The following is a 26,016-nucleotide window of genomic DNA, read 5'->3' as shown; positions in this document are numbered from 1 at the left end:
CTGGTAGTTTTTAACATAGTACAATATTAAAGTCACTGCATTCAACCGTTTCTGCTACTACCCATTTACTCTGGCTGCTTCCCACAACCAACACAGAAGCACAAAGCAAATTCCCAGCCTCTACCCAGACCTATTATCTACCCCAGGAAGTCCCTAGGCCTGCGCTGTCAAAGTTCTGCGGTTCAGAGAACGCAACCGGCTCGCGGGTACCTTCTTCCAAAGAACGTCGGCAGAGGGCGGGATCTGGACCCGGAACTTCTAGCGCCTGTCGTACAAGCGCGACGTAAGGCGGATCTGCTTTATGGCACCGTGCTTCCGCCGTAAAGCGCCGTGGGCGAGCCCACGTGCTTGTGTTGATGTGACAATTTCCTGGTGAAAACTTGACTGAGGCGGGAGAAATGGGCAAACGCGGGAGCAGGAGCCAGAGCCAGCTACTCAGTAACCTGACGAAAAAACAGAAGAAGCACCTGAGAGATTTCGGCGAGGAGCATCCCTTCTATGACAGGTCCGGAGGAGCTTGCCTGGGGCCAGCTCTGCTGTCGTCTGTTCTCGGTGTGAGCCGGCATTTCCCAGATTGGGTCCGCAGGTCCCAGGATTAGCTGTTCGGTCCTTTCCCCACACTTCCCCGGCTCCCCCAGTGTTCAGCTGGGGAGGATTCTGGAGGCATCACTCTGGGAGACAGGGGTCTTCACGCGTCTTCTAGTTTTTGTTGAGTCCGAAACTAGACTGAACGACACTCATTCTGTGTGGGCAGAGCTCTTCTAAGGTGTATGTTTAAATAATTGGTTGGGGCTTTTGACAGTACTCACATATCCAATTACCGTAAGGGAGCAGCTGTATCGGTGATTGTGGGTCCTCTGGAAATGCCCGGATAGGTTGTCTTAGGGCTTATCGACCACGTTGGGCTGCTATATCTGTAGTTAGAAGTACATTCTAATTAAGAAACTTGCTTGGAAAAGGTGAACCTCGAGGCTTTTTTCTGCTAAGTTGTATCCTTTTGGTGAGAGCCAGTTACTATGTGACTCGTTTTTGACATGTCATGTCATTAAACTTCTCATTTGCCAGTTACAGGTTTGTCATAGTCTTGTAATTCTTGTCCAAGTGAGTATGCAGGTTTTACAATTTTTTTTTTTTTTTTTAGTGCAAATTGAATCCAGGGACATTTTTACCACGGGCACTTTTTCCACTGAGCTGCATCTCCAGGCCCTTTTAAATTTTTTGAGAAGGAGTTTTGCAAAGTTGCTCAAGGCCTCACTAAATTGCTGAGGCAGACCTTGAACTTATGATCCTCCTGTATAAGCCTCCTGAGTGGCTGGATTACAAGCATGAGCTACCACATTGGGTTATAATGTACTTTTGATGGTATTCTGTCCTTTTCATTTAAAATTATAAGACATTTTTGTAATTATTACAAACTAGTAGAGTTTAACATTCCCTGTTTCTTCTCAGGGTTTCTGGAAAGGAAGCCAAACCACAGATTTGTCAACTGGTAATGCTTTATACCTTCTTTATAATAGTTAGTTCTTTAAGATTATATATATATAAAAATAAGGTTTTATTACATTTCTGTTCTCTTCAGTGAAGATGTAAGCTACTATTTTAGTAATATTGCTTAGTTTTTTTAATGTAAATGACCTTAAAAATTCTATTGTGATAATTTGTACAGAAGCCAGAATTTGAGACTGTCCCTTGATGATAGCCTGTTAGACCCTAGTAAAGAAGTTTATCAGAGAGTGTTTTAATGCATCCTTTTTTGCTTAGCATAAAAGAAGTTACAAATAGAGTGCAAATGAACAATGTTCCTTTATTACAACAAACTCAAAGATACTACATTCTTTGTTGTTTTATAATTTTCCTGTTGGTCCTTTTAACATGTAGACTAATGTCTGGGACATAAATTCAGTCTCATTATAAACTATAGTTCTGTGGGGGTTGTTTGTTTGCTTATTGTCTTACTGGGGATTGAACCCAGGGTCCTATTCATGCTAGGCAAGCACTCTATCACTGACTGCATCCCTGGCCCTTTTAATTTTATATTTGACATAGAGTCTCCCCAGCCCAAGCTGGGGAGCCCAAGCTGTCTTCAAATGTATGATCTCCTGCCTCAGTCTCCTGAGGAACTGAGATTAAAGGTGTCTGCCACCATGCCTAAGTTCTGTTTTTTAAAAGTCAGTTTTCTAACCATGTGGAGCATTAGTGTTCAGAGAATAGAAGAGCTTATAAACTCCAAGTTAGTTTTCCTGTCTTAAGTAAATTTGGCACTGAACTTGATTGAATAGATGAAATTGCGTAGATGTAGCAAAGTTTGTTTTCATTTAAGGAAGTCTGAACCTGTTGACTTGATAATAGTCTTAGGGTGACCATGAGAAAAATACAATTTTTGTTCTTAAAGTTCCCATTTTCCTTTTAGTCGGAGAGTTCAGATGGTTCAAATTCAGAAAGTGAGTCAGAAAGTGAACCAGAACAAGTTTCTGGGTACCACAAACTACTCGCTTCATTAAAGAATGTTTCTGAGGAAGAAGAGGAAGAAGAGGAGGAGGAAGAGGAGGAGGAAGACAGTGTTGTAGATGATGCAGAAATGAACAATGAAAGTGCTGATGATGATGTCAGTGTGGAAGAAGAAACTGCAACAGCATCTACTAAGATGCAGGAGAGTAAGTGTTTTGGTGTTGACTCGTTATCCTTGCCAGATGGTGCAGATTGGGCACAGTTCCCTCCTGTATGGAGTAAGTTGGGCATGAGCAGAGATTTAATCTTGTGGGGTTTGACTATATATTGAGAATCTGATGGAAGCCCAGGGCTCCCTTGCCAGAAAAATGCAGAAATATCATTTTGCTACTATATCAGGGACTTTGTCATGCAATTGAAACATTCCCTGACACCAAGGAAGAGTATAATTTTTTATTATGACTTCTCAGTTTTTTGAAGAGATTACTGTTCCTTCCGTAGAGAGGTCAAATTTGATGAAAGACAAAAATGCACAAAATTTTTCAAGCATAAGATGTTGAATAGAGACAGAGTGATTGTACCGTTGTATACTGACAGGATAAATTAGGGAAGACTTAAGGGAAGAACTGGAATTGAAATCCCAAAGGGACTCCATCTCACTCAGGCTTTTTTTTTTTTAATTCTGGGAGTTGAACCCAAGGATACTTTACCACTGAGCTATATCCACAGTCTTTTTTTTTTTTCCTTTTTCTTTCTTTCTTTTTTTTTTTTTTTTTTTTTTTTTTTTTTGAGACAGGATTTCACCAAGTTGTCCAGGCTAGCCTCAAATTTGCCATCCTCCTGCCTCAACCTCCTCAGTTTCTGGGATTGTAAGTGTGTACCACTGCCCGACATCACTCAGACTTCTCAGTGATGTTTTTCTTTAACTTTAAAATCAATTTCATTAGGGGTGTGTTTTACATACAGAAAAATGTGCCCAATTTAAATGAGTTTTGATGAGTGAATAAATATCGCCACCACAAATCAAGATATGGAATATTTCCATTACCTCCAAAAAGTTCCATTTTGTCTTTTTGTCATCAGTTTCCCTCCTTTGACATCAGGCAGCCAGTGGCCTGATTTCTATCATTATAGATTATTTTATCTGTTTTAGAAATTTGTATAAATTGGATCTTGCACTCTGAACCCTTTTGTGTCCATCTTTTGCTGCTCACATTATTGTGATGCATTCATGTTCACATCTTACTTGTTCATTCCTTTTTGGTGCTGGAGCAGTATTTCATTCTTGAACATATCCAGGTGATTTCACATCTTACTATCTTAATGCCGACTTTTTCCTGTACTTTAAGGTGTCACATATCATTGTTAGTATTTTAACTAATCAACTTTACTGGGATAAAAATTTATTACCTGAGATTTAGAGTTTATGGAGTTTTAGTTTGGATTTTTTGTTTGTTGGTTTTTATGAATTTTTTTTCCTTTTAATGAAACATAAAGCATATCTACTGTGAAATTTTAAGAGGGTAGAGTATGGTTACCCTCTATCTTTACCACCCAGAAATAAGCACCTTTAATATTGTATCTAGAACTTTTCAGACCATGTTTTTTTGTTGTTTGTTTGGGCTTTTTTGGTATTGGGGATTGAACTCAGGGGCACTCAACCACTGAGCCATATCCCCAGCCCTATTTTGTATTTTTTTTTTTTTTTTAGAGAGACAGGGTCTCACCATTGCTGAGGCTGGCTTTGAACTCACAATCCTCCTATCTCAGCCTCCTGAGCTGCTGGGATTATAGGCATGTGCCACCACGCCCGGCAAGACAGTGTTTTTATTGATATGTGTACGAGTTCAAGTATGTACTTATATCTGTATGTATATGTACAGTGGTCTCATACATATTTATAACTTATTTTTTTCTTTGATAATTTGCTATAGGCTTTTTCCTATGTCTGTAATGTAACTGGATTCACTTTAACTTATAACTATCATGCTCATTGTAAATGATTTGTGGTAATTTATTTAACATTCCATTTATAGACATGTCATTTTTTTCCTAGTTTTTTCTTACCATAATTAGTGCTGCTTTGAAAATCCTTTCATGTACTTCTTGGTGTACCATTGCAGAGTAATTTCCTAGAACTGGAAATCAGAGTTCTCAGAGAAACAGAACTAATCAGATGTGTTTATATAGAACGAGATATATTTTAAGGAGTTTGGCTCATGTGGTCATGAGGCAAATGCAGAATATCTGATGGAGGATGCTGACAGGCTTGAGACTCAGGAGGGAGAGAGTTGCAGTTCAGCTCCAAAGGCAATCAGGAGATTCAGGAAGAGCCTTTGTTGGAGTTAAAATGCAAAGGCAGTTTACTAGAAAAAGTTTCCCTCTTGATTATAGGATATTGACCCTTTCTTTTGTTCTATTCAGGCCTTCCTTCAACAATTTGGATAAGGCCAGGTCATCCAGAGTGTACCAATTTAAGTAAATTTCATCTAAAACACCTTTACAGAAATATCCCAAATAATGTTTAATCAGATATCTAAGCATTGAGGCCCAGCTAAGTTGACCAAATTAAACATTATACTAGGTCAACAATCAGCCTTAATTTTGAAATCTATGTCTTCCACCTAAAAGTACAGAATAGCAGTGAACATCAATGTTGATATAAGCTAAAGAATTTGTATTTTTCAACAAAAATATTATTATATTTATGAGTAAATAATATAATAAAATATTTTTCAAAATTACAGATGTGACCTTATCTGCTGACCCTGAGGGACAAGATGGGGATGAGCCACCTGGCACATCAGACAAATCCCCTGAGGAGTTCACAGATGCCAAACATGAGTCACTGTTCAGCCTGGAAACCAATTTTCTGGAAGAGGAAAGTGGAGACAACTGTTCCCCGAAAGTATCACAAGGTCAGAGCACAATATGTATTGTCGGAATTCACCAGGTGCTTGGTGGGGTTAGACACTAATACATGCTTTGTCTCCTTATACTGGAACTAACAATAATAAAAACATATAATTTAGTGATTAAATCTAGAGCTGGGAAAAATTACTTCTCAAGATATTTTGTGTTTTTCAGTAGTTGGTTTTGGGGCATAGAGATGTTTAGGAGCATGAACAGCTTAAGAATGGTAGTAGAGGGGTTGGGGATGTGGCTCAAGCGGTAGCACGCTCGCCTCGCATGCGTGCGGCCCGGGTTCGATCCTCAGCACCACATACCAACAAAGATGTTGTGTCTGCCGAGAACTAAAAAATAAATATTAAAAATTCTCTCTCTCTCCCCTCTCTCTCCTCTCTCACTCTCTCTTAAAAAAAAAAAAAAAAAGAATGGTAGTAGAGAAGGCCAATTCCCCAGGCCTCACATTTCTGGATTTAGAATTAGAGAAATACTACTGATTTTCTTCCTAAGCAGGAAAAAAAGAAAAAATAAAATGAGAAAGTACTTCCCATTTTTCTTTCTATACCTTACTTATTCTTCCTGGTAGCACTAAATTTTCAGATTTGTGAGACCCAGAAGTGGCCAATCTGGATGGTCCTTTTTACCAAGGAGGACCTCTAAAGCTTAAACTCCTTTTTGTCTCACTCATCTTCCTCAGTTTCTTAATTATTTCTGTGACCAACATTCAGTTGGACAGGATGTTCTGTGGCAGGCTTAGGCAGGTCTCTCTCAACAGGTCTTTTTTCAGTCTGTGCCTGGGTGAGCAAGTTAGGTTGGTGTCATTCTGTGTTCTGACTGCCTTTCCTACTCCCAGTGCCCTTCCTCAATCTAGCTTTACCATTAACTGAAATTTTACCCCTCATTTGCTCATTTAGTTGTGTTTGCCATTATGCAAGAGAAAGAAAAATAACAGGTAGAATTTTAGCACAAACTCCAAACATTCTAAACCAACAAAATTTAGAAACCCGGGAGGAAACATTAGGAAACCTAACTGTCCTAAGTTTTTCTGGATACTTTTATTAGCACATAGAATTCTTACGTAGTATTGTTCACTATTATCTTAGGCATTTAATACAAGTTGTATTTTATTTGAAGTTTTCTCATTTGGATCCTTAAATGAGTCATTTAAGTTTTAATGTTCCTTTTTTGGGGGGTTGGGGGTGTTTAGGAATTGAACTCAGGGGTGCTTAACCACTAAACCACATACCCAGACCTTTTTATTTTTTTGAGACAGTGTCTTACTAAGTTTCTTATGGCCTCACTAAGTTTCTGAAGCTGGCTTCAAACTTGTTTCAGCCTCCCAGTTGCCAGGATTACAGGCAGGTGCCACTACACCTGGCTAAATGTTTCATTTCTTTCTTTCTTTCTTTCTTTTTTTTTTTAAAGAGAGAGAGAGAATTTTTTTAATATTTATTTTTTAGTTTTCGGTGGACACAACATCTTTATTTTATTTTTATGTGGTGCTGAGGATTGAACCCAGCGCCCCGCGCATGCCAGGTGAGCACTTTACCACTTGAGCCACATCCCCAGCCCTAAATGTTTCATTTCTTAATGAGCAGACTGGGAGAGAACGTTGTGTAGTCAGCACTTCAAAGCACTAAAGATTATTCAAAATGTAGTACTATCATTTGGATCATTTGCTCATTTTATGTAGAGCTTTTATGTGTATTTCAATATAAGATCAATCTGACATGGAACCTTTCTTCAGGGATCTTGTTCTCTACTAAATGCACATAACATGTATTGGGAGAGGTGAGGTGTGTGGTAGGGGACTTCAGTGGAGAGAGGGATAACTGTCAGTAGTGAACCTAGGACAGCCGCTTAGTGGAGCCAATACTTTGTGAGCCCTTGGGAAATATTTGAGTCAAGGTAATATTGTATTGATACTTTTTAAAAAATTTTTTAAGTTGTTGATGGATCTTTATTTTATTTATTTGTATGTGGTGCTGAGACTCGAACCCAGTGCCTCATGCATGCTAGGCAAGCACTCTACCACTGAGCCACAACCCCAGCCCCGCATTGATACTTTTTGAATATAAAAAAATATAAGATGAAGGAGAGGCTAGAATTCTTAGTTAAAGGAAGGAAAAACACAGAGACAAAAGAATTTTAGGGCCAAATAGAAATTACTGAAGAAGCAGGTTGGAGGGATAGAGTATAATGCTCTAAATTTTAGGCCAGAAAGTTTCTTCAAAGGTTTTTGAGCTGGAAATAATATGATTAAAGAACCTCTTTAGGAGATAAACCTCTCAGGAACTCTTAGGCTCTGGATGGGGATAGGGAATGGGGAAAGCAGCTGGAAAAAGGGATGAGTGGGCATCATGAAAATCAGCATATCATTCATAGGGGAAGCCCAGAAAACCCCTGCCATTTGTGCTAAATGTATCAATATTCTTTATTCTGAATTAGATCCATTTGTACAACATGTGAACAAAGAACTGAAAGAAAAAGAAATTCAGGCTGTTGCCACAAATCCCAAAACTACCCATCAGCTAAAAGTAAGTGTTGTTTGGTAATCCCAGTCATGAATGAAGAAAGCTCTAAATAAACAGAGGTCTTTGATTTAGAGGGTTCCTAGAATATATGGTATATACCAAATAGTACATGGTTTGTTAGGGAAGTAGGACATTGGAAGGCTGGAACAGCTTAGGGGGACACAGGTATAGCTAGAAGAAGTACTGGAAAGTGGGAGTGGGAATACTGTTATAATACAATGATATGAAAGAGATGCCTTGGAGACAGGTGCTCCAGGATTTAGACCAGAATCTGCAAGGAGGGTTGTCACATATCCTATGGCAATTTAATCTTCCTCTTTCCACTTTACTGATCTCAGGTTAGAGGGAGAGAGTGATGCCACCCAAAAATAATGTAATTTAGTTTACTGAGTAATAATAGTAGATATAAGCTGAATCCCCTTATCTGAAATGTTTGGGACAAGGCGTATTTCAAATTTTGGGCTTTTTCAGATTTGGAAATATTTGCATAGACATTACCAATTGATATCTCTAATGAGAAAATCTGAAGTCCAACATATTCCAAAATTTGAAACTTTTTTTTTGAACTTTAAAAAAAAAAATTGTTCTAATTAGCTATACATGACAGTGGAATGCATTTTGACATATTGTACACAAATGGAGCATAACTTGTCATTCCTCTGGTTGTACATGGTGCAGAGTCACTCCAGTAATGTGCTCATACATAGGGTAATAATATCTGTCTCATTCTGCTATCTTTCCCATCCCCACAGCCCCACCCCTCCCCTCACTCCCCTCTACACAAACCAAAGTTCTTTTATTCTTCCCTACCCCACCTCCCACCCCCAACTATGGATCAGCATCCACTTGTCAGAGAAAACATTCTGCTTTTGATTTGGGGGGATTGGCTTATTTCATTTAGCATGATATTCTTCAGTTCCATTCATTTACCTGAAAATGCCATAATTCCATTCTTATTTAAGGCTGAGTAATATTTCTTTGTGTATATGTACCACATTTTCTTTATCCATTCATCTGTTGAAGGGCCTCTAGGTTGGTTCCATAGTTTAGCTATTGTGAATTGGGCTGCTATAAACATTGATATGTATAAACAACATACTGCTGTGTCACTGCAGTATGCTGATTTTAAATCCTTTGGGTATAAACCAAAGAGTGGGATAGCTGGGTCAAATGGTGGTTCCATTCCAACTTTTCTGAGATATCTCCATACTGCTTTCTATAGTGGTTGCACCAATTTGCAGTCCAACCAGTAATGTATGAGTGTACCTTTTCCCCCATATTCTCGCCAACACTTATTCCTTGTACTCTTGATAATTGCCATTCTGACCGGAGTGAGATAAAATCTTAGAATAGTTTTGATTTGCATTTCTCTAATTTGCTAGAGATGATGAACGTTTTCTCACGTTTGTTGATTGATTATATTTCTTCTGTGAAGTATCTGTTCTGTTCCTTAGCCCATTTATTGATTGGGTTATTTGGTTTTTTGGTGTTAAGTTTTTTGAGTTCTTTATATCTTGGAAATTGATACTCTATCTGAGATGCATGTGGTAAGGATTTTTTTCCCATTCTGTAGGCTCTCTCATCACATTATTGATTATTTCCTTTGCTGAGAAGCTTTTTAGTTTGAATCCATCCCATTTACTGATTTTTTTAATTTTACTTCTTACCCTTTAGGAGACTTGTTAAGGAAGTCAGGTCCTAGGCCAACAGATGAAGATTTGGACCTACTTTTTCTTCTGTTAGGCACAGGGTCTCTGTTCTAGTGTCTAAGTCTTTGATCCATTTTGAGTTGATTTTTGTGCAGGGTGAGAGATCAAAATTTGAAACTTTTTAAAGATTTGAATTTTGTAGCATTTCAGATTTTTGGAGTAGGGATGCTCATCTTATACCCCTATTTTTCCCTTGTTTGAGATATCTGGGATAGTTCACAAGTAAATTGTTCACATGTTGGGCAGAGTTTATTTTGTTTTTACCACTGATATTGTTCATGAGAGTTGTTTATTCTTTTTTTAATACAAGTTTTTATTGAGGTTTTAATTAAAGCTACACATGCAGGTATAAGAAGTCATGCAGAGACCTATTGTGCCCTTTACTCAGCTTCCTCCAATGTTATTATCTATCAGAACTACAGTATCACAACAAGGAAATTGGCATTGATGCCATCTATGTATCTTATTCAGATTTCTCCAGTTGTACTCCTGTTTAGCTCTGTATGTTTAGATCTATACAGTTTTGTCATTGTGGGATCCTGTAGCTACTATCACAGTCAAAATGCAGAACATTCATAGCATTGTGGGTGGGTTCCTGTTGCTCTCTTATAACCACATCTACCTCCCTTTGCACTCTGCATTCCTGTCCACTGGTAACCACTAATCTGATCTCCATTCCTGTAATTTTGTTATTTCAAAAATGTTAAATGGAATCATGCTGTAGTAATCTATTTTTAGACCAGCAAATTTGCTTCATGTCCCACAAAATTATATTCCTTAGGATTCTAACAGGTATATCTCAAATAAAAGACAAAGAAAAAGGAGAAAAAATAAAGAAAACATCATTTTGTTTTCAAATAAATTTGGAAGACTCTGGGTTAAACAACTTAAGAGTTCTTGTTTTAAGACTTTCCATAACCTTTAGGATCTAATGTACATTGTGAATCTTGAAGGGAATTAGATTTTGTGATATTTACCAAAGTTATTTGACCACAGAGCCCCTTTTTTGACTCTTCCCCAAATGTGTTCCACAGAACAGTATGGGAAACCCTGGTAGAGTGAAGAGCTCAGATTTGAAGTCAGAAGCCTTGAGCACTAGCCCTCTGTTTCATTCCCTGTTGTGTAAACTTTGTATGGATTCTACTATCTGTGTGTGAGCCTCAACATTTCTTACACTGTAATATGAGTATTATTGCATCTCCTCTGTGGGGGGTTGTGTGAGGATTGAATAAGATGATCTATAAATACTGAAAGTTCTTGGTATATTATAAAGTACTTACTAAATGCCGAGTGTTATTATTGATTTCTAACTTAGCTCTTGATCTGTCTTTCCCCTAGTGGCCCATCCTGGGCCAGATTGTCTTTTCATCCAAGTTTCAAAAGTTGGAAACATTTAAGCCTCCAAAGGATATTGACTTAAAGTCAGTTCATCTCCAGAAGCCTTTGGAATCCACTTGGACCAAAACCAACAGCCAGTTCTTATCTGGACCTCCAAAATCAAATAGTTCCTTCACTCCCCTCCAGAAAGAGCTCTTCTTAATTATGAATTCCTACCGGGACCTATTCTACCCGGAAAGGACTGCCCTGAAGAATGGGGAAGAAATCCGTCATGTATACTGCCTGCATGTGATAAATCATGTCCTTAAAGCCAATGCCCAGGTGCTTGGCAACAATAGCAGACGCCGAAGCCAGAAACTTGGGGTGGGTGATGATGATGACTTCAGGGACCAAGGGCTAACGAGGCCCAAGGTGAGTGACAACAGGAAATTTTGCCCTTAAAAAGGAATCTTCAAGGTACTGTCATATAGGTGTCTGGCACTTAGCTTGTACTTGAGTGTTTTAATAATTGACTGGAATAATGAATGTACCCCAAAATGAGCATATTAAGTGGGCCAGATAATATCAGAGCAGTGCTATAGACAGCACAGTGGACTATTTCTGACAGTGAAAACTATAAAAAGGGTATACTTCAGGATACACTTCTGAAAGACAAACCCAGAGCATACACAAAGAACACTACATTATAAATCTCTTCCTTGTGGTTTTTAGAGTTGGATGGGACCTTAATGAACCTTTTACCCAATCCCTGTATAACATAGCTAGGGTCAGAGACCCATATTTATAGAGGAACTTGTTAAAGAGAACCAGGGAAAGAGTAGCAGAGATGGGATTGGAATTGAGGATTCTTCTCACTAAGCAGCATGAATATGTAATATTTATAGAGGAACTTGTTAAAGAGAACCAGAGAAAGAGTAGCAGAGATGGGATTGGAATTGAGGATTCTTTTTACTAAGCAGCATGAATATGTAAATCATTGAAAACAAAAATCCATTTTCACTGCTCTAAAGTTAGTGCTACTTAAAGTTATGACTACATTTATTTGTGCTGCTAAGTCTTAAGTTCCATTGGATGTGAGACTTTAATAGGAAAGGCACTTCTTAATTCTGTCTATACTTTTCATGTTATGGAGCTAAGGCTTTGTCCCCCTCAACCCTTTAGCCTGTGTCTCTCCATATTGAAAAAGGCTTATCTTTTTAGATTTTGCATTGAGCTTAATTGGGTTCTAGGATATTGATACTGATGTGGCTCCTAGAGATTTTTTAGTCAAACTCCCTTGTTTGCTAGCTGGGGAAACCAAATCTGAGCCACTTCCATAGTGTCCCAGCTGGATAATAACTCAGCCCTCTTAATCTTGGTTCATCATTTGTGTACTGAATCACTGCATTCCTTTGACGTACCTGGATGCTGTTCTAGGAAGCTGCCTCAGAGTCTTAAACCTCAGGATTATAAGGTTATCTGTTTGAATTTAGCATTGCATAAAAGAATAAGAAACGAATTACCCATAAAACATATTTATAATTTGGTGAATTGCCTAATTTGACTGGGTTTGCATTCATTAATTATTATATCATTTACAAAAGGATAATTAGAAATTAACCATTTAATAAATGTCTTCTTTGTTCTCAACAGTAACTTGAAGCATTTTTTTCAAAAAGTTTAGAAACCAACTCCTATTTTTCCCATTGAATTATAGTCTTATTTCAGAAATGCTTTATCAAGAAAAATATACTAGGGAATGTACTAGAAAAGTAATAACGTGTTAATCCTTTTCCTTCTTTATTTCTTCTCTATTTATTCAGCATTTACTTATTGAATGGGTCTCCTGGATAAAAATACTATACTGAGTTCTGGGACAAAGAAAAATGTATAACACTACTCCTTCTCAAAGTCATTGTGTATTTATGTTTTTGAGTTTTTGCTAGTGAATACATCTATTATAGGCATTGTCTTTTTATGCTAAAAGTATTTCTCAAAATCTGTTTGAGGTATGTGTTCCATGGACTCATTGGACTAATGTCCTGTGCTATAGCTACAAAAGATGTTCAGCTTCTAGTACCAAACCATGTCCTATGCAAAGTGGGTGATGTAGATATAGTCAGGGGCCACTGCTGTGTGCAGGCTTTTGAACTCCTCTTCCTCAGCGAGTTCACCTGAGCTATTATTCCTTTCTTTTGTCCCCACCACTGCTGTCATTTCCCTCCCCACACACAGGTACTGATACTGGTGCCATTCCGGGAAGCTGCTTTGCGGGTAGTGCAGCTTTTCATCAGCCTCCTCGAGGGTGACAGCAAGAAGAAAATCATTGTGAGCAACAAAAAGAGGTTTCAGGGAGAATATGGATCAGATCCTGAGGAGAGACCCCCCAACCTGAAGAGGCCTGAGGATTATGAAGCTGTGTTTATGGGCAACATCGATGACCACTTCAGGATTGGTAATTTCTCCTTGTCAAGCCTAGGATACCATGGGACCTAAGCTATAGCTAGAGGCTAGAAAGTTGGAAATTAGTGCTCTCCCAATGGGTCACTGACTCTGCTTTTAATAGAATCAGTGTGCATTAGATATCTTGTTTGCCAGGGCAGGGTGTTGTCTTGGCTAATGTGGTAAATGGAGTCTCTGAAGCCACGTGCACATTTATAACAAATGACTCAGTCTACCTGTAGCTGGTAGCACATAGTCAGGGGCTACAAAGGATTCTTAGGGAAGTTGAAAATGATAGGGGAGGTAGATAGATCTGAGCCTCTGTGCAGAAGGATGGATTTCCATCCTGTCTACTGTGTACAGTATATATCACCCATTCCTAATAATCTCCTGATGTAATTTAACTCCCATCCAGTTTTTCACTTTTTTTTTTTTTTAAAACAAGGGATTGAACCCCAGAGCGCTTTACCATTGAGCCACATCCCCAGCTCTTTTTTATTTTGAGACAGGAACTTGTGAAGCTGCTTAGGGCTTTGCTATATTGCTGAGGCTGACCTCAAACTTATGATCCTCCTGCCTCAGTCTCCTGAGCCACTGGGATTATAGGCCACACACCCAGCATTTTGCTTGTTTTTCATCCAGCTTTCATTTACTTGGTTGATTGTACCTTGATAAAGTTCCTGTAAAAATACGCATTAGTCACGTGTATTCACAAACATTTACTGAGTATCTATAGCATGCCAGGTACCAGTAAGAACCTGGGGATATAGAAATAAAAGTTATGGTTCCTTCTGCCAAGGAAGTCCTGCCTAAAGGGAAAACAAACAATATAGGATGAGAAGTATGCAGTGGGTATTCTGGGACCATTTAAAGCCAACCCTTTCCCTAGATATGGATGGGTGGTTATGTAAGCCATCCTAGCATTGCTGCTATTTCTGTTAGGTTGAAAACTGAGTGAAATTTAGCCTATTGCAGGGGTAGCGGAGGGGTATAGCAGTTGGAATGGAGGAAAATGTTTCAGATAGGAAACTGTCTGTGCAGAGGTATTTGGGTGCCAAAGCCTGAAACAGCCTAGGATTCACACAGGCTTTAGTATATATGCAATGTAAAGTGCAAGGGGATAAGTCATTCTCTCATTTGAAATGTACAGATGTCTAGCAGGCAGTTGGCATGTTGATCTGAAAGGAGGAAATGTGGTTTATGTGAAGGTACTATTAGAATCATGGTTATTGAATATATTTATCAAAAGCTTTATTAGAGTGTGGGTAGAATTGACAGGTGAATCCAGCCAAGGGTCTGTGGAAGAAGAAGCATTTGGATATGGAAAAATGGACAAGGATCAGGGTAGTGATAATCAGAATTAAGTGTTGAAGTTATGAAAACTACTAGAAAAGAAAGTACTATTTCAGGGAGGATATGTTTAGTATGCACATAATTATTCTTGACCAGAAACTCTAAAGAGGGGTCTTTGAACTGGTAACTGAGCACTGTTGGGGACTTCAGCAGGAGTCATTTCCGTGGAGTCCTGAGAATCAGAGGCCAGATGCCAGTGGATTGAGAAGTAAATGGGAGGCTCGAATGAAGAGAAGACTGTCTGGAGAAGTTTGACGGTGGGGGAAAGAAAATGAGAGTGGGAGCTTTCTGAAAGGATTGTAGACACAGGAGGGGTTATCATCATCTTTATTTGGTAACAATTAAAGCATTTTGAATCACTCATGGTGGTGCATGCCTATAATCATGAGGCTGAGGCAGGAGGATTATAAGTTTCAGACCAGCTTGGGCAACTTAGCAAGACCCTGTTTCAAAAGTGAAAAATAAAAAAGTCTGGGAACATAGCTCAGAGGTAGAACACCCCCGAGTTCAATCTCCAGTACTGCAAAAGAAAAAAGCACTTTGAGCACAAGTATATGATAAGAGGAACAGAGAAATGTGGCAAGTGTAAAAGAGGAGGATACTTTAAAAGGGCAGAAGGTACTAGCTTGTAAGCTACTAACATGCCAATCTGTACTTGGTTTTGTGTAGGAGTGGCAATACTTCAGAGAAGCATCCGACTCTATGCCCCCTTTTACTCCTCAGACATCCTCATTGCCTCCCCTCTGGGCTTGAGGACTATTATTGGTGGAGAAGGAGAGAAGAAGAGAGATTTTGACTTTTTGTCTTCTATTGAGCTTCTCATCATTGATCAAGCTGACATTTACCTCATGCAGAACTGGGAACATGTCTTGGTAATGTGGTCATTCACATATAGAGGGACAACATTCTTATTTAGAGACAAGAAGTTTGGTGGCTTAAGTCTTAAAAGGTGTAAGTCCAGATCAAAACTCTGTTTGAAGACAGGGAAATACTCCACATTTTCCAGTTTGAGAAAAAGTCTTTTCTTCCTTCTACCCAGAAATGATTCAACAATTAAACTATCTAGAGGGTAAATATTCCTGTCAATATTTTCAAATCTACAGAAAAGATTTCTTCCTTTTAAAGGTTTCTTTCTGCCAGTGGATGGATGGATGCATGTGTGCATGCATAAATAAATAGATGAGAAGCCTCACTAGGAATGTCTTACCTAATAAGTCCTCATTCAGTTTATGCTCATTCTCTTTGGTCTTCAGTGGAGATGGGAAAACATTGCCTAAGATTTCTTAATGTGGGATCTTGTTTTATAGGAAGACTTTATCCCCCTACTCTGTTTATGCTATAATTTTTTGCTCCTCTTCACATGCTCTGCAGCATTGTTATTATAGGGTTGAAAAACTGTTCTTTGGGATATCCTTATCATAGAACTGTAGGTTTGGTTATTTAAGGCAGATGGGACTTCACTTTTCCTATAACTCCAGAACATGCAGCTCACAAGAAGTGAGGGGCCCATAGAAGAGTAATCAGAGTGGCATTTTCAGAAGTTCCTTTTAAGGAATGTTCCTATTCTTAAAGGAATAGATACCATTTTGATCTTTTATGTTTAAAAGTTCAGGAGGCGGCCAGTTTCAATATTGGGGGTATTTGGCTGATGATGGGTAAGTCACTTATCCTCTATGCCAAAGTTTTCTTACTGTAATTTGGAAGATAATAGTACATCCTCTATGAGATTAAGAGAGATGATATACTTGTAGACTGCTAAGCTCTGACCAACAAGTAAGTGCTCAGTAGACATTAATGGTAGCATTATTTTTGCTCAAAGCATTTGATGAACCATATGAACTTACTGCCCTTGGACTCTCATGGAGTCGACTTTTCTCGAGTGCGAATGTGGAGCCTCAATAATTGGTCCAAGTACTATCGCCAGACACTGCTGTTTGGAGCCCTGCAGGATGCCCAGATCAACTCAGTGTTCAATAAGTACTGTGTCAATTTACAAGGACAGGTAGGTTCTCTCCATTTTCTCTGGATCTTCATGAAGCACTGTTTATTATTGGATCATACAACAGAAGATGATTTGGTCAACAGGGCATGCCTTACCTCCTAAAGGTTTTGTTAACTGCTGGCAGGTGGCCGTGAGGAATGTTCCACTGACAGGCTCCATTAGCCATGTGCTGGTACAGCTCCCACATGTCTTCCAGAGGATGGAAGCTGAAAACCTAGCTTCAGTGATTGATTCCAGGTAACCCATCCCTCCTTTTGGGCCCTTGGGGGCCACATAGACTTAACTTTGGCTTACAGAGTTAGAATTGGATTCAGTGTTGCTTTTGTGGATTACTGTCTACCAAATTTAATGAGACAATTAAACTCAATCCTGCAAGTTATCCAATGTCAGCGATTTCATTGTCAAACCTTTAGAGCTAGAACTGTTTTTCTTTTGTGTAAAATTTTCCTCATTGTATTTAATTACCAGAATGGTGCTTAGCATATAGGAGAAGTTCAGTGATTATTTAATGAATGAATGAATGAATGCTATGGTATGGTATATATTTCCTAGAATAATTCTCTGGAAAATAATGGCATTGCATATTTTTTTTATGATAAATACTATTGATACTTTTTTAAATGTGCATATCAACAATTATATCCTCATATAATCTCTCTGAGAGGAGATAAATCATATTGCCCTCTGAAGAACTAATCTCTTAACATGAAATTGTGATTTGCCTGGAGTCACACAGTTAGTGGATACTATTGGATCAACTCTAGACAATTAACTTTGCCTTTTGCCTTTCCAAATCAGGTTTAGCTTTTTTGTAAACAAGATTTTGCCTCAGTACCGTGACGCAGTCATGTCACACACACTCATCTATGTCCCGTCCTACTTTGACTTTGTGCGTCTTCGAAATTATTTCAAGAAGGAGGAACTGAACTTCACCCATATCTGCGAGTACACACAGAAATCTGGTGTCTCCAGAGCCAGACACTTCTTCCTTAAAGGAGAGAAACAGTTTCTGCTCCTCACGGAACGCTTCCATTTCTACAAAAGGTAAAGTAGTGCCCAGTTTTCACCTCCTTTCTGAAGAAGAGATGCAGTGCAGATCATAGACTGCTTCCCAGCACATGGTAGGCTTTGCATTCTTACAGAGAAGCCAAAGGATTTGGGGGCTGGACAGACTCATCTTGGTAGGTTGGTTGTTTGCTTGGTTTCCTCCCCAAAATGGGCATTGTTGGAAAGGTTATAGGGACAAGAATGTAACCTGTATGTAAATCTGAAATGCATCTCTGGTTGCACTCTTCAGGAACTACTCAGGTAAATACAGGCAGGGCAGGGACCTGTCACTGCAGTACAGACAGAAGCATTGAGGGCTTTGTAGTCAAGAGAAATGTAAGCTGAGCACTGTCTCATGTTCAGAAAGTTGTAGTGATCCTGAGGAGATGTGGATTTGGTAACTTCTTCACCTTCCAGAACGGTGGGCCCCTTGGTATTGGAAGGAGGAAAAAAAAGAAAAGGATTTAGAGTTGAATTTTTTAAGGGTTTCAGTGTTTGTTTAGATTCCTCACCAGGTGACAGGTAAAATGTTGCTTGACCTTTTCATTGTTACTATTTTTTAAATTCTAATTAGAGGGCTAGTTAAGCCTTCTGGGACTCTTCAAGATAGTTCAATCTCTTTGTGGCCTCAGAGCTCAGGTATTATATTGTTTTGCTAAATCTCTCTGCTGACAATAGCAAAGGCTTTTTAAAATTTTCTACTAACAGGGATGGAAACTGCATTGACTTACTTGTTTCTTTCTGATTTCATAATAACAGCCAGTGAATTTAAGTCCTGATCTAATGAATGATGCATTTTCTCAGAGAATCCCAGATGAACCAGAAGTCTTCTAGGCTTTGGCTTTGGATCACATTAGATGTTGCACCTTTGGCATTGCATGACTTTTATTTTATACTGATGTTACAGTGGTGCTCCCAGCCATGTTCTCTTTTCCAGGAAGGTGAGGGAGGAATCCCAGTCGCCTGCTTGGGTGCAGCAGGGCTGGCCTGACGTGACCTCTTAAAGTAGTCTGCTAAGTGGAGAGTTGAAAATTAACTAAATTTCTTATCTGCCATTCTTGGCAGATAAGACTGCTTGGCCAAAGAGTGTTAATGAATGCCTGCTTGTTGGTACCATTATTTGCTTTGTTCTAATAAGCTATGGTTTCCATTCATGCTGGAAGGTATTTGGGGCCAGATATATTCACTAGGTGTTAGAAGCCCCTAGCTTTCTATTGCTTGAAAAAAGAAAGATAGCCCTTTAAATGAAGTGGGTGGATTGGAAATCTTCCTAGAATCATTGTCTATAGCAAGTGCTGGGCTAAGGACTGATCTCATATATCTTAGCTACTTTTCAAGGACAGGGAATGGAATCAACGGAGCCCTTTGTAGATAGGACAGTTCCTTGTCTTACAGTTTATTTACTAGCCTTGTTGCCCCCAAAGTCACCATAAAGACAAATCTCAGTATGTGCCAGTTGTATTTTGCTGTGAACTGACTTAATGGGTGTTTCTTGTGCTGAAGATGAATGAAACACAGTAAGGTATTTCAGAGTTCTACGCAGTAATTATCTCAGGGTTTTCAACTATTGAATTTTTTGCTTGAGAGATCACCACACTGCTGATGGGTGTTTTGTTCTACAGTGCCTTTGTGATTTGGTTTTGTATTTGACCTTAGAAAAAGTGTGTGTGTGTGCGCGTGTGTGTGTGTGTGTGTGTGTGTGCACGTGTGTGTGTGTGTGTGTGTGTGTGTGTGTGTGTGTGTGTGTGCGTGTGTGTTGCTAGGGATTGAACTCAAGCCCTCACAAATGCTAGCAAGTGCTCTACCACTGAGCCACATCCCCAGCCCTTGAGGTACATGTAAACTGTGTTATCCAACTCTGAAATTGTTTTATATTCTCTATGACAATTGACAGTATTAGGAAAATGAGAATTCAATTTAATCCTGAAGAATTTTTTTCTATAAAGGTGCTAAAACCCCAGATTGGATGGGCATTTGATTGTGATTGCCCTGCCAAGCATGGTTTACAGGTCTTTTCCTGTGTATTAACAGTGGGTTACCCCAGCTGGGAAGATTCTCAACCAAGGGAAGTTGGAAACTTTGAAGTTGTGATTTACAGAGTTTGGAAAGGCTACTGGAATACTTCCTGCCCCTATATGAGAATCCCAGGTTCTAGAAGTAATAGACTTGGTCTTTCTATGCCATACAAAGGGATCAGCCTTTCAGGTTAATTGTGGTTGCCTCATTAACATTTGGCAGGTAAAGTAGACATCTGAAATGCCTTTGGTTTTAGGTCCTGTCAGGTTAGGCTGTATTTGTAGAGGTCACTCAAGATTCAAAGCATTTATGAGGCAGGAGAAAGGTAGATGAAGGGGTCCAGGAAAAGGGATACTCAGGAAGTAAAGAATCAGCACTAACTGCCCCTCAGAAAAGGTCCGGTCACAATGGTCACATTGTCTATTTCCAGGAAATATTTATTCTCTATTGTGGGCAATTTGGGACTAAGAGGTTTTCTTGGATGTGTGGGATTTGCTTTCTTGGTTGTGTGGGATTTGCTTTCTTGGTTGTGTTTGTGTGTTTAATATAACACCTAGCGGTTTTCTTTTTCCTAATTACAAGGGTATTGCACAATTGTAAAAACTTGGAAAATCTAGGTTACAAAAGCAAAATGTGATCAACTACAATCTCACTTCCCTGGTAAACATACTGTTTTTTGGTTAAATTGTTCCTGTTTGGTTTGTTTGTTTATTTTTAATATACAAAATATGTGGGCACAGAAATATTTACATTTTTTAAGTACCAAAATTGCAGTCACACTGTATACATTGGGATTCATTTCCTTTATTTTGTGGTTTATGTGCTTATTTAAAAAATTTCAAATATTTTAATATTTGGGAATATATATTTGCAGATGTGGATGTATTTTTTAAGTTAATACACATAATTTTATCACATATCCTTCTTTCCCCCAACTTTTAGTTTGGAAAGATTTCATTTTGTAAGACTAACAATAAGTGTCTCTAAACCCTTTCACTCAGAACTCACTAGCTGTTATCATTTTATCACACTCTCACATATTCTCTCTCTCTATTTATCTCTTACTTTTTCTTTCTGAAGCATTTAAAAGTAAGTTGTAAGCTGGGTACAGGGTGTAGGCTGAATCAATAGCAGGACACTGTCAAAAAAATGAGGCAGAATGTTGCAGAAGGTTTCATGATACTTCTCCCCTAAATATTTTAGTATGTTGCTCCTAAAAATAAGATTCTTTCATCTTACTCCAATATCATTATCACACTACTTAATGTTACTACAGTATCATCTAATACATGATCTGTTATTTGAATCTTCCTAGTTGTCTCCAAAATAATCTCTGTATTTTTTTTCTAATTTAGCAACCCTTTTTTAATTCTAATTTGTTATGCATGAGAGCAGAATACATTTCAATTCATAGTACACATGTAGAGCACAATTGTTCATTTCTCTGATTGTAAACAATGTAGCATCACACCATTCTTGTCTTCATACATGTACTTAGGGTAATGATGTCTATCTCATTCCACCATTTTTCCTACCCCATGCCCCCCTCTTTCTCTTCCCTCCCCTTTGCCCTGTCCTCCCCGCCACACACAATCCAGGATCCAGTTAAATATCATATATTCATTCAACTTGTTTTTTTGTCTACCTTAGTCTTAACTAGGGGCAGTCTGGCTCCCCAGGAACATTTGTCAGTATCTGGAGATTTTTCAGTTGTTAGAACTGGAGGTTGAGCTGAGACCAGGGATGCTGCCTAAACATCCTACAGTGCACAAGACAACCCCACAGCAAAGAATTTGTGGCTCAGAAGTCAGTAATGTTGAAGTTGAGAAATTGTCTTGCTATATTTATTTTTATAACACAATTTTTGGAGAGTCCAATCCAGTTTCCTATAGAACATCCCATAATCTGAATTTATCTAATTGTTTCTTTTGTATTAGATCAGTGTTTCCCAAGGTTTGCTATATTACAATTCCCAGGTTACATCCCATTACTGATTGAATCACAGTGTCTGAGGGTGGGTGCCAAACATAAATCTGAAGACAAAAATGCCAAGTAATTTCAGTGTGTATCAATTTGGGGACTGCTATTTTAGCTCAAACTTTTTTGGGGAAAGAATTCTACATAAGAGATATTGTGTACTTCATACCTCGACTTATAAAGAGGCACATGTTAGTGCCATTCCAACTGCATGTTGAAAATATTCCAAGAAAAAATTGCATCTGCACTTAACTTGTACAGACTTTTCTTTGGCATTGTTCCCTAAGCAATAGAGTGTAATAGCTTCTTACACAGCATTTACATTGTATTAAGTATTATAAGTAATCTAGGGATTATTTAAAGTACACAGGAGGCATAGGTTATATGCAAATACTATGCCATTTTATATAAGAGACTTGAGCATGTGTGGATTTTAGTATCTGAGAGGGGGTCCTAAAACCAATCTCATCCAGATACCTCAGGATGACTTTATATACAAGAATGCCAAGAACATGTATATGCATGTATTTTGATGGTATACTTACCTAGTTGTTTCCTTAGGATAGATTTTGAAAGGAAAATTTAGTACAAAGGTAGTACACAAGTAAAAATTTGGTGTTCATTACTATTTATTTGCAAGTTCTCATCTTCTCTATATTTTCTGCCCCCACCCAAAACTAAATTTACACACACAAAAAATTTTATTCTATTGGCCTATTTCTGTAAAACCCCATAGGATTTCCAGTGGCTTTATAGTCAAAGTAAAACTTCATTTTTTAAATAAAGTCTTTTTTTAATTGTAGATGGACACAATATCTTTATTTATTTTTTTTTAATGTGGTACTGAGGATCAAACCCAGTGCCTCACATGTGCAAGGCAGGTGTTCTATCACTGAGCCACAGCCACAGCCCCCAAACTTTATTGTTTTAATATCTTTTTCTTGCTCTTTCATGTTTTCTGTAATTTTCAATTAAATATGGAGCCTGAGGTAATAATACTTAAAAGTGTGGTATACTCATCACTAGGCCATTAGCGTAGGTGTGTACTGCCAGTGTACTCTGGATTTGATGGTTACCATGGTGACTTTCTGTACACCTCAGTCTTCAGACTCCTCCAACAGACAAAAGGCTTAGTTTGGGGTCTGGAGTGCTACAGGGTTTCTGTCAGTATCTTGATCTCTCAGGTGTCATCAAGCTCTGTACTCCTGTGCCAGAGGAAGACCTGTCTCTGCATTCTTGCCCTTCACCCAGGCTCCTACTGGCACTGCCTGCAAGGCATGAAGCAGCAGTTTACTGGTTCTCCTGGTCCTCCTCAGATTTAGCATGTAGTGTTCATTCCAGACTCCACAGGCAGGGCACCAGACCTCCACACTCTATTTTGTATCTCTAAAGTGGTGGGAAGAAGTATTTCTCCAGTATTGGGAAAAAACAAAACCAAAAACCTTCTTTATGGAAAGGTGATGTTGAAAGGTGAACCATATAATAGATCACAATTATAATTGGGAAGAAGAGAATCTCCAGAGAGATTAGAATGAGCTGTGAGATAAAAAGAGTAGGAAAACTTAGGAATAAAATAAAATTCTCAAGGTAATATAACATCATCAAGTGTGAGACAGTCTTAACAGGAAAAATCAGAATTCTGTCAGTGTATAAACTCTTTTGTTGTGGAGTCTCAGAGGGAACATTTGACCTTGACTCGAACCATACAGTGAGTCCCTAGGGTCTACATCCCCCACCACCACTGAGCAGCACTGTGCAGCAGGGAAAGAGGTGGAAATGTGTAAGCTGTTGAAACTAATTGCTTTCTCATGATGCCTAATGGGTCCTCAGGCAGGATCCTGTAAATGGATGAAGTTGGGACATCTGCCATGGAGCTAACATGTCTACAGGATGACAGAAATAGACTAATGGGAATGCATTTACAATTTGTACAGTGTATGTACTGGGTCTGACCTCATCTCCATTAAAGCAAATCACATTTTTCCTGATTATAATAAGGGTAATATTAAATTGTAAATGTTTAATTTTCTGTGACAGATTTTTTTTTTTTTTTTTTGTGGGGCAGGTACCAGGGATTGAACCCAGTGGCACTTAATCACTGAGCCACATCCCAGCCTATTTTATTTTTTATTTTGGGACAGGGTCTCACTGAGTTACTCAGGACCTCACTAAGTTGCTGGGGCTGACTTTGAGCCTGTAATTCTCCTGCCTCAGCTTCCCTAGCTGTTCTGTGACAGATTTTTTAATCCTGGTCTACTTTCTTGATGAGGCTCTAACACAGGCTTCTCAGGACTTTTATTATCTTTCTCTTAAACCAAATAGAATAAGCTTTGCTCTGCTTTGTGCTGTTGTCTATCCCCTCTAACATCAAGCAACAAGAATGAACTATGCCCAGGTAAAGCTCTGAGTTAGCTTTTCTGTGAATTGTTTCTCCATAGACAGAGCTTCTGTCTTTTCCATTCTTATAGGTATACAATAAAAGGTATCAGGAACTTGATATTCTATGAACTGCCAACGTATCCTCACTTCTACAGTGAAATCTGTAATATGCTGAAAGCCACCAGCAGAGGAGAAGAAGCCACATGGACCTGTACTGTCCTCTATTCCAAATACGATGCCCAGAGGTTAGCTGCTGTGGTTGGTGTGGAGCGAGCAGCACAGATGCTACAATCCAAGAAGAATGTTCACCTCTTTATCACTGGAGAAAAATGAAAATTGGTTGGACAGAGCATGGTATTTGGCATGATGCACTGATGCTGTGCCAGTGGCACCCATTTCTGATTACTTCTGCAGGGGAGGAATTGATAAGAAGGAAGGAGCACAAAGCAGCATCAGCCTTGTCTGGTACTTCTTTCTTTTCAGGCCATGTGTTCCTGAAAGGCTAAATGCCAACCAAATTTTGGTAAATTTTGGTAGCCTTTGGAGAACAAGAAGGATCTAGAAAGACTGAAAAATTCACAAATTGAAACTTTAATTTGTGAATCTTTTTGTTATAAGCCATACATTCTTTTATTATGATTTTTATCTCTAATTTATTATACTTGGTAGATTCAGATTTGCCTGTTTGACACTTTCTTAAAGGAAAGCATACATGTAAAGAAAGCATTGCTTCTGAAGATTTGTTGAGAAAGTGGAATACTTCTTGCTGTTGCATGTCATCTTAATTTTAGATGGCACAGATTTTGTAAAACATATTTTCCCCAGCCAAACTTTTTAAAAATGTTATAAATATTCTACTTTAATCCAACCTAGAAAAGTACATTCACTCACTGATCTTTTTGTAACTCATAATGGTAAATGTTTTAATTTAGTTTAAAATATACATTAAAAATCTCATTATATAAAGATAACAATTCCTACTCTGTCTTAAGAAATTATTTTGTTGGAACTCAAGGTTGAAATATCCATCTTTGACACCAGTGTCTTTGGACATTTTTTGAGTTGTATCACGTAAAAAGAAAAAGGAAATTGTACTTTAAAAAAAAAATTGGGGGGGGGGTTTCTTTTGGGTTTGTTGTTGTTGTTTGTTTGTTTTGTGGAACTGGAGATTGAACAACGGGGTGCTCTACAACTGAGCTCTAACCCCAGCCCTTTTTGAGACAGAGTCTCACAAAATTGCTCATGCTGGCCTTGAATTTGTGATCTTCCTGCCTTAGCCTCCTGAGTAGCTGGTATTACAGGTGCACACCACCACACCCAACTCAACATTTCTGTTTTGAAAAATTCTCAAACCCAGAGTCTATATGTGCCAGGCAAGACCTCTACCAATGAGTTATACCCCAGCCCTTTTTGTTTTTATTTATTTATTTTTTATCTTGAGACAGGGTATCTCTGAGTTTCCCAGGATGACCTAGAACTTTAGATTCTCCTCCATCAGCCTCCTGAATAGTGCAGATTATGAGCAAGAAATCTTTCCAGGTTTTTCTATTCTATTCTAATTCAGAGCAAAATTATTTGAAAGCTAAGCTTTTGAGTGCTAAGTGTGCTTATTATGGTGGTGTTACTCACCTGGCCTGGTCCCTGGTCATCCTAGAAGCCTGACCTTGGGGATATTTGCAGTATGTAAACAGGTATACACACACAATGTGCATACACTAACATCTGAATTTACATCTCTGTCTATATATTGGAAATCATGAATTCAAACTAGTGCCTTCAGTTCTAATCTGACACCACAGGGTTCCTTCTAATTTTCTCCCTTTCCATATTAAACTCCCTTCTCACAGTCATTCCCATTATCTTCAGTATAAAAACCCATAATTGG

The 26,016-nt window shown here is 38.6% G+C and overlaps 1 protein-coding gene across 4 annotated transcripts; it reads left to right on the top strand.

The window, feature by feature from the left end:
- Positions 1 to 308: 308 nt before the first annotated feature.
- UTP25 (UTP25 small subunit processome component) lies at positions 309 to 25,107 on the top strand. 4 transcript variants are annotated; one of them, XM_081298111.1, is made up of 13 exons: positions 310 to 505; positions 1,450 to 1,489; positions 2,411 to 2,654; positions 5,196 to 5,366; positions 7,804 to 7,892; positions 10,937 to 11,347; positions 13,151 to 13,370; positions 15,380 to 15,582; positions 16,530 to 16,712; positions 16,837 to 16,949; positions 17,511 to 17,756; positions 18,697 to 18,764; positions 24,221 to 24,340. In XM_081298111.1, the coding sequence occupies exons 1-12, from the start codon at positions 399 to 401 to the stop codon at positions 18,761 to 18,763; spliced, it is 2,094 nt and encodes a 697-aa protein (XP_081154237.1). In that variant the 5' UTR covers positions 310 to 398; the 3' UTR covers position 18,764; positions 24,221 to 24,340. The 4 variants fall into 4 exon arrangements, with proteins under 4 accessions (XP_081154236.1, XP_081154237.1, XP_081154235.1 ...); XM_081298110.1 differs by lacking the exon at positions 18,697 to 18,764 and having other exon boundaries at positions 309 to 505; positions 15,434 to 15,582; positions 24,221 to 25,106; XM_081298109.1 differs by lacking the exon at positions 18,697 to 18,764 and having other exon boundaries at positions 24,221 to 25,106.
- Positions 25,108 to 26,016: the final 909 nt, after the last annotated feature.

This window comes from Spermophilus citellus, assembly GCF_964194105.1.
Source record: "Spermophilus citellus genome assembly, chromosome: 6".
Taxonomy (NCBI): domain Eukaryota; kingdom Metazoa; phylum Chordata; class Mammalia; order Rodentia; family Sciuridae; genus Spermophilus; species Spermophilus citellus.
This window is presented reverse-complemented; position numbering and strand designations above follow the sequence as displayed.

Coding starts and splice junctions, on each gene's coding strand:
- UTP25 (XM_081298109.1), top strand. CDS start 399: ATGGGCAAACGCGGGAGCAGGAGCCAGAGCCAGCTACTCAGTAACCTG. Junction 5,367..7,803: donor TTCCCCGAAAGTATCACAAG/GTCAGAGCACAA, acceptor ATTCTGAATTAG/ATCCATTTGTACAACATGTG. Junction 7,893..10,936: donor AAACTACCCATCAGCTAAAA/GTAAGTGTTGTT, acceptor TCTTTCCCCTAG/TGGCCCATCCTGGGCCAGAT.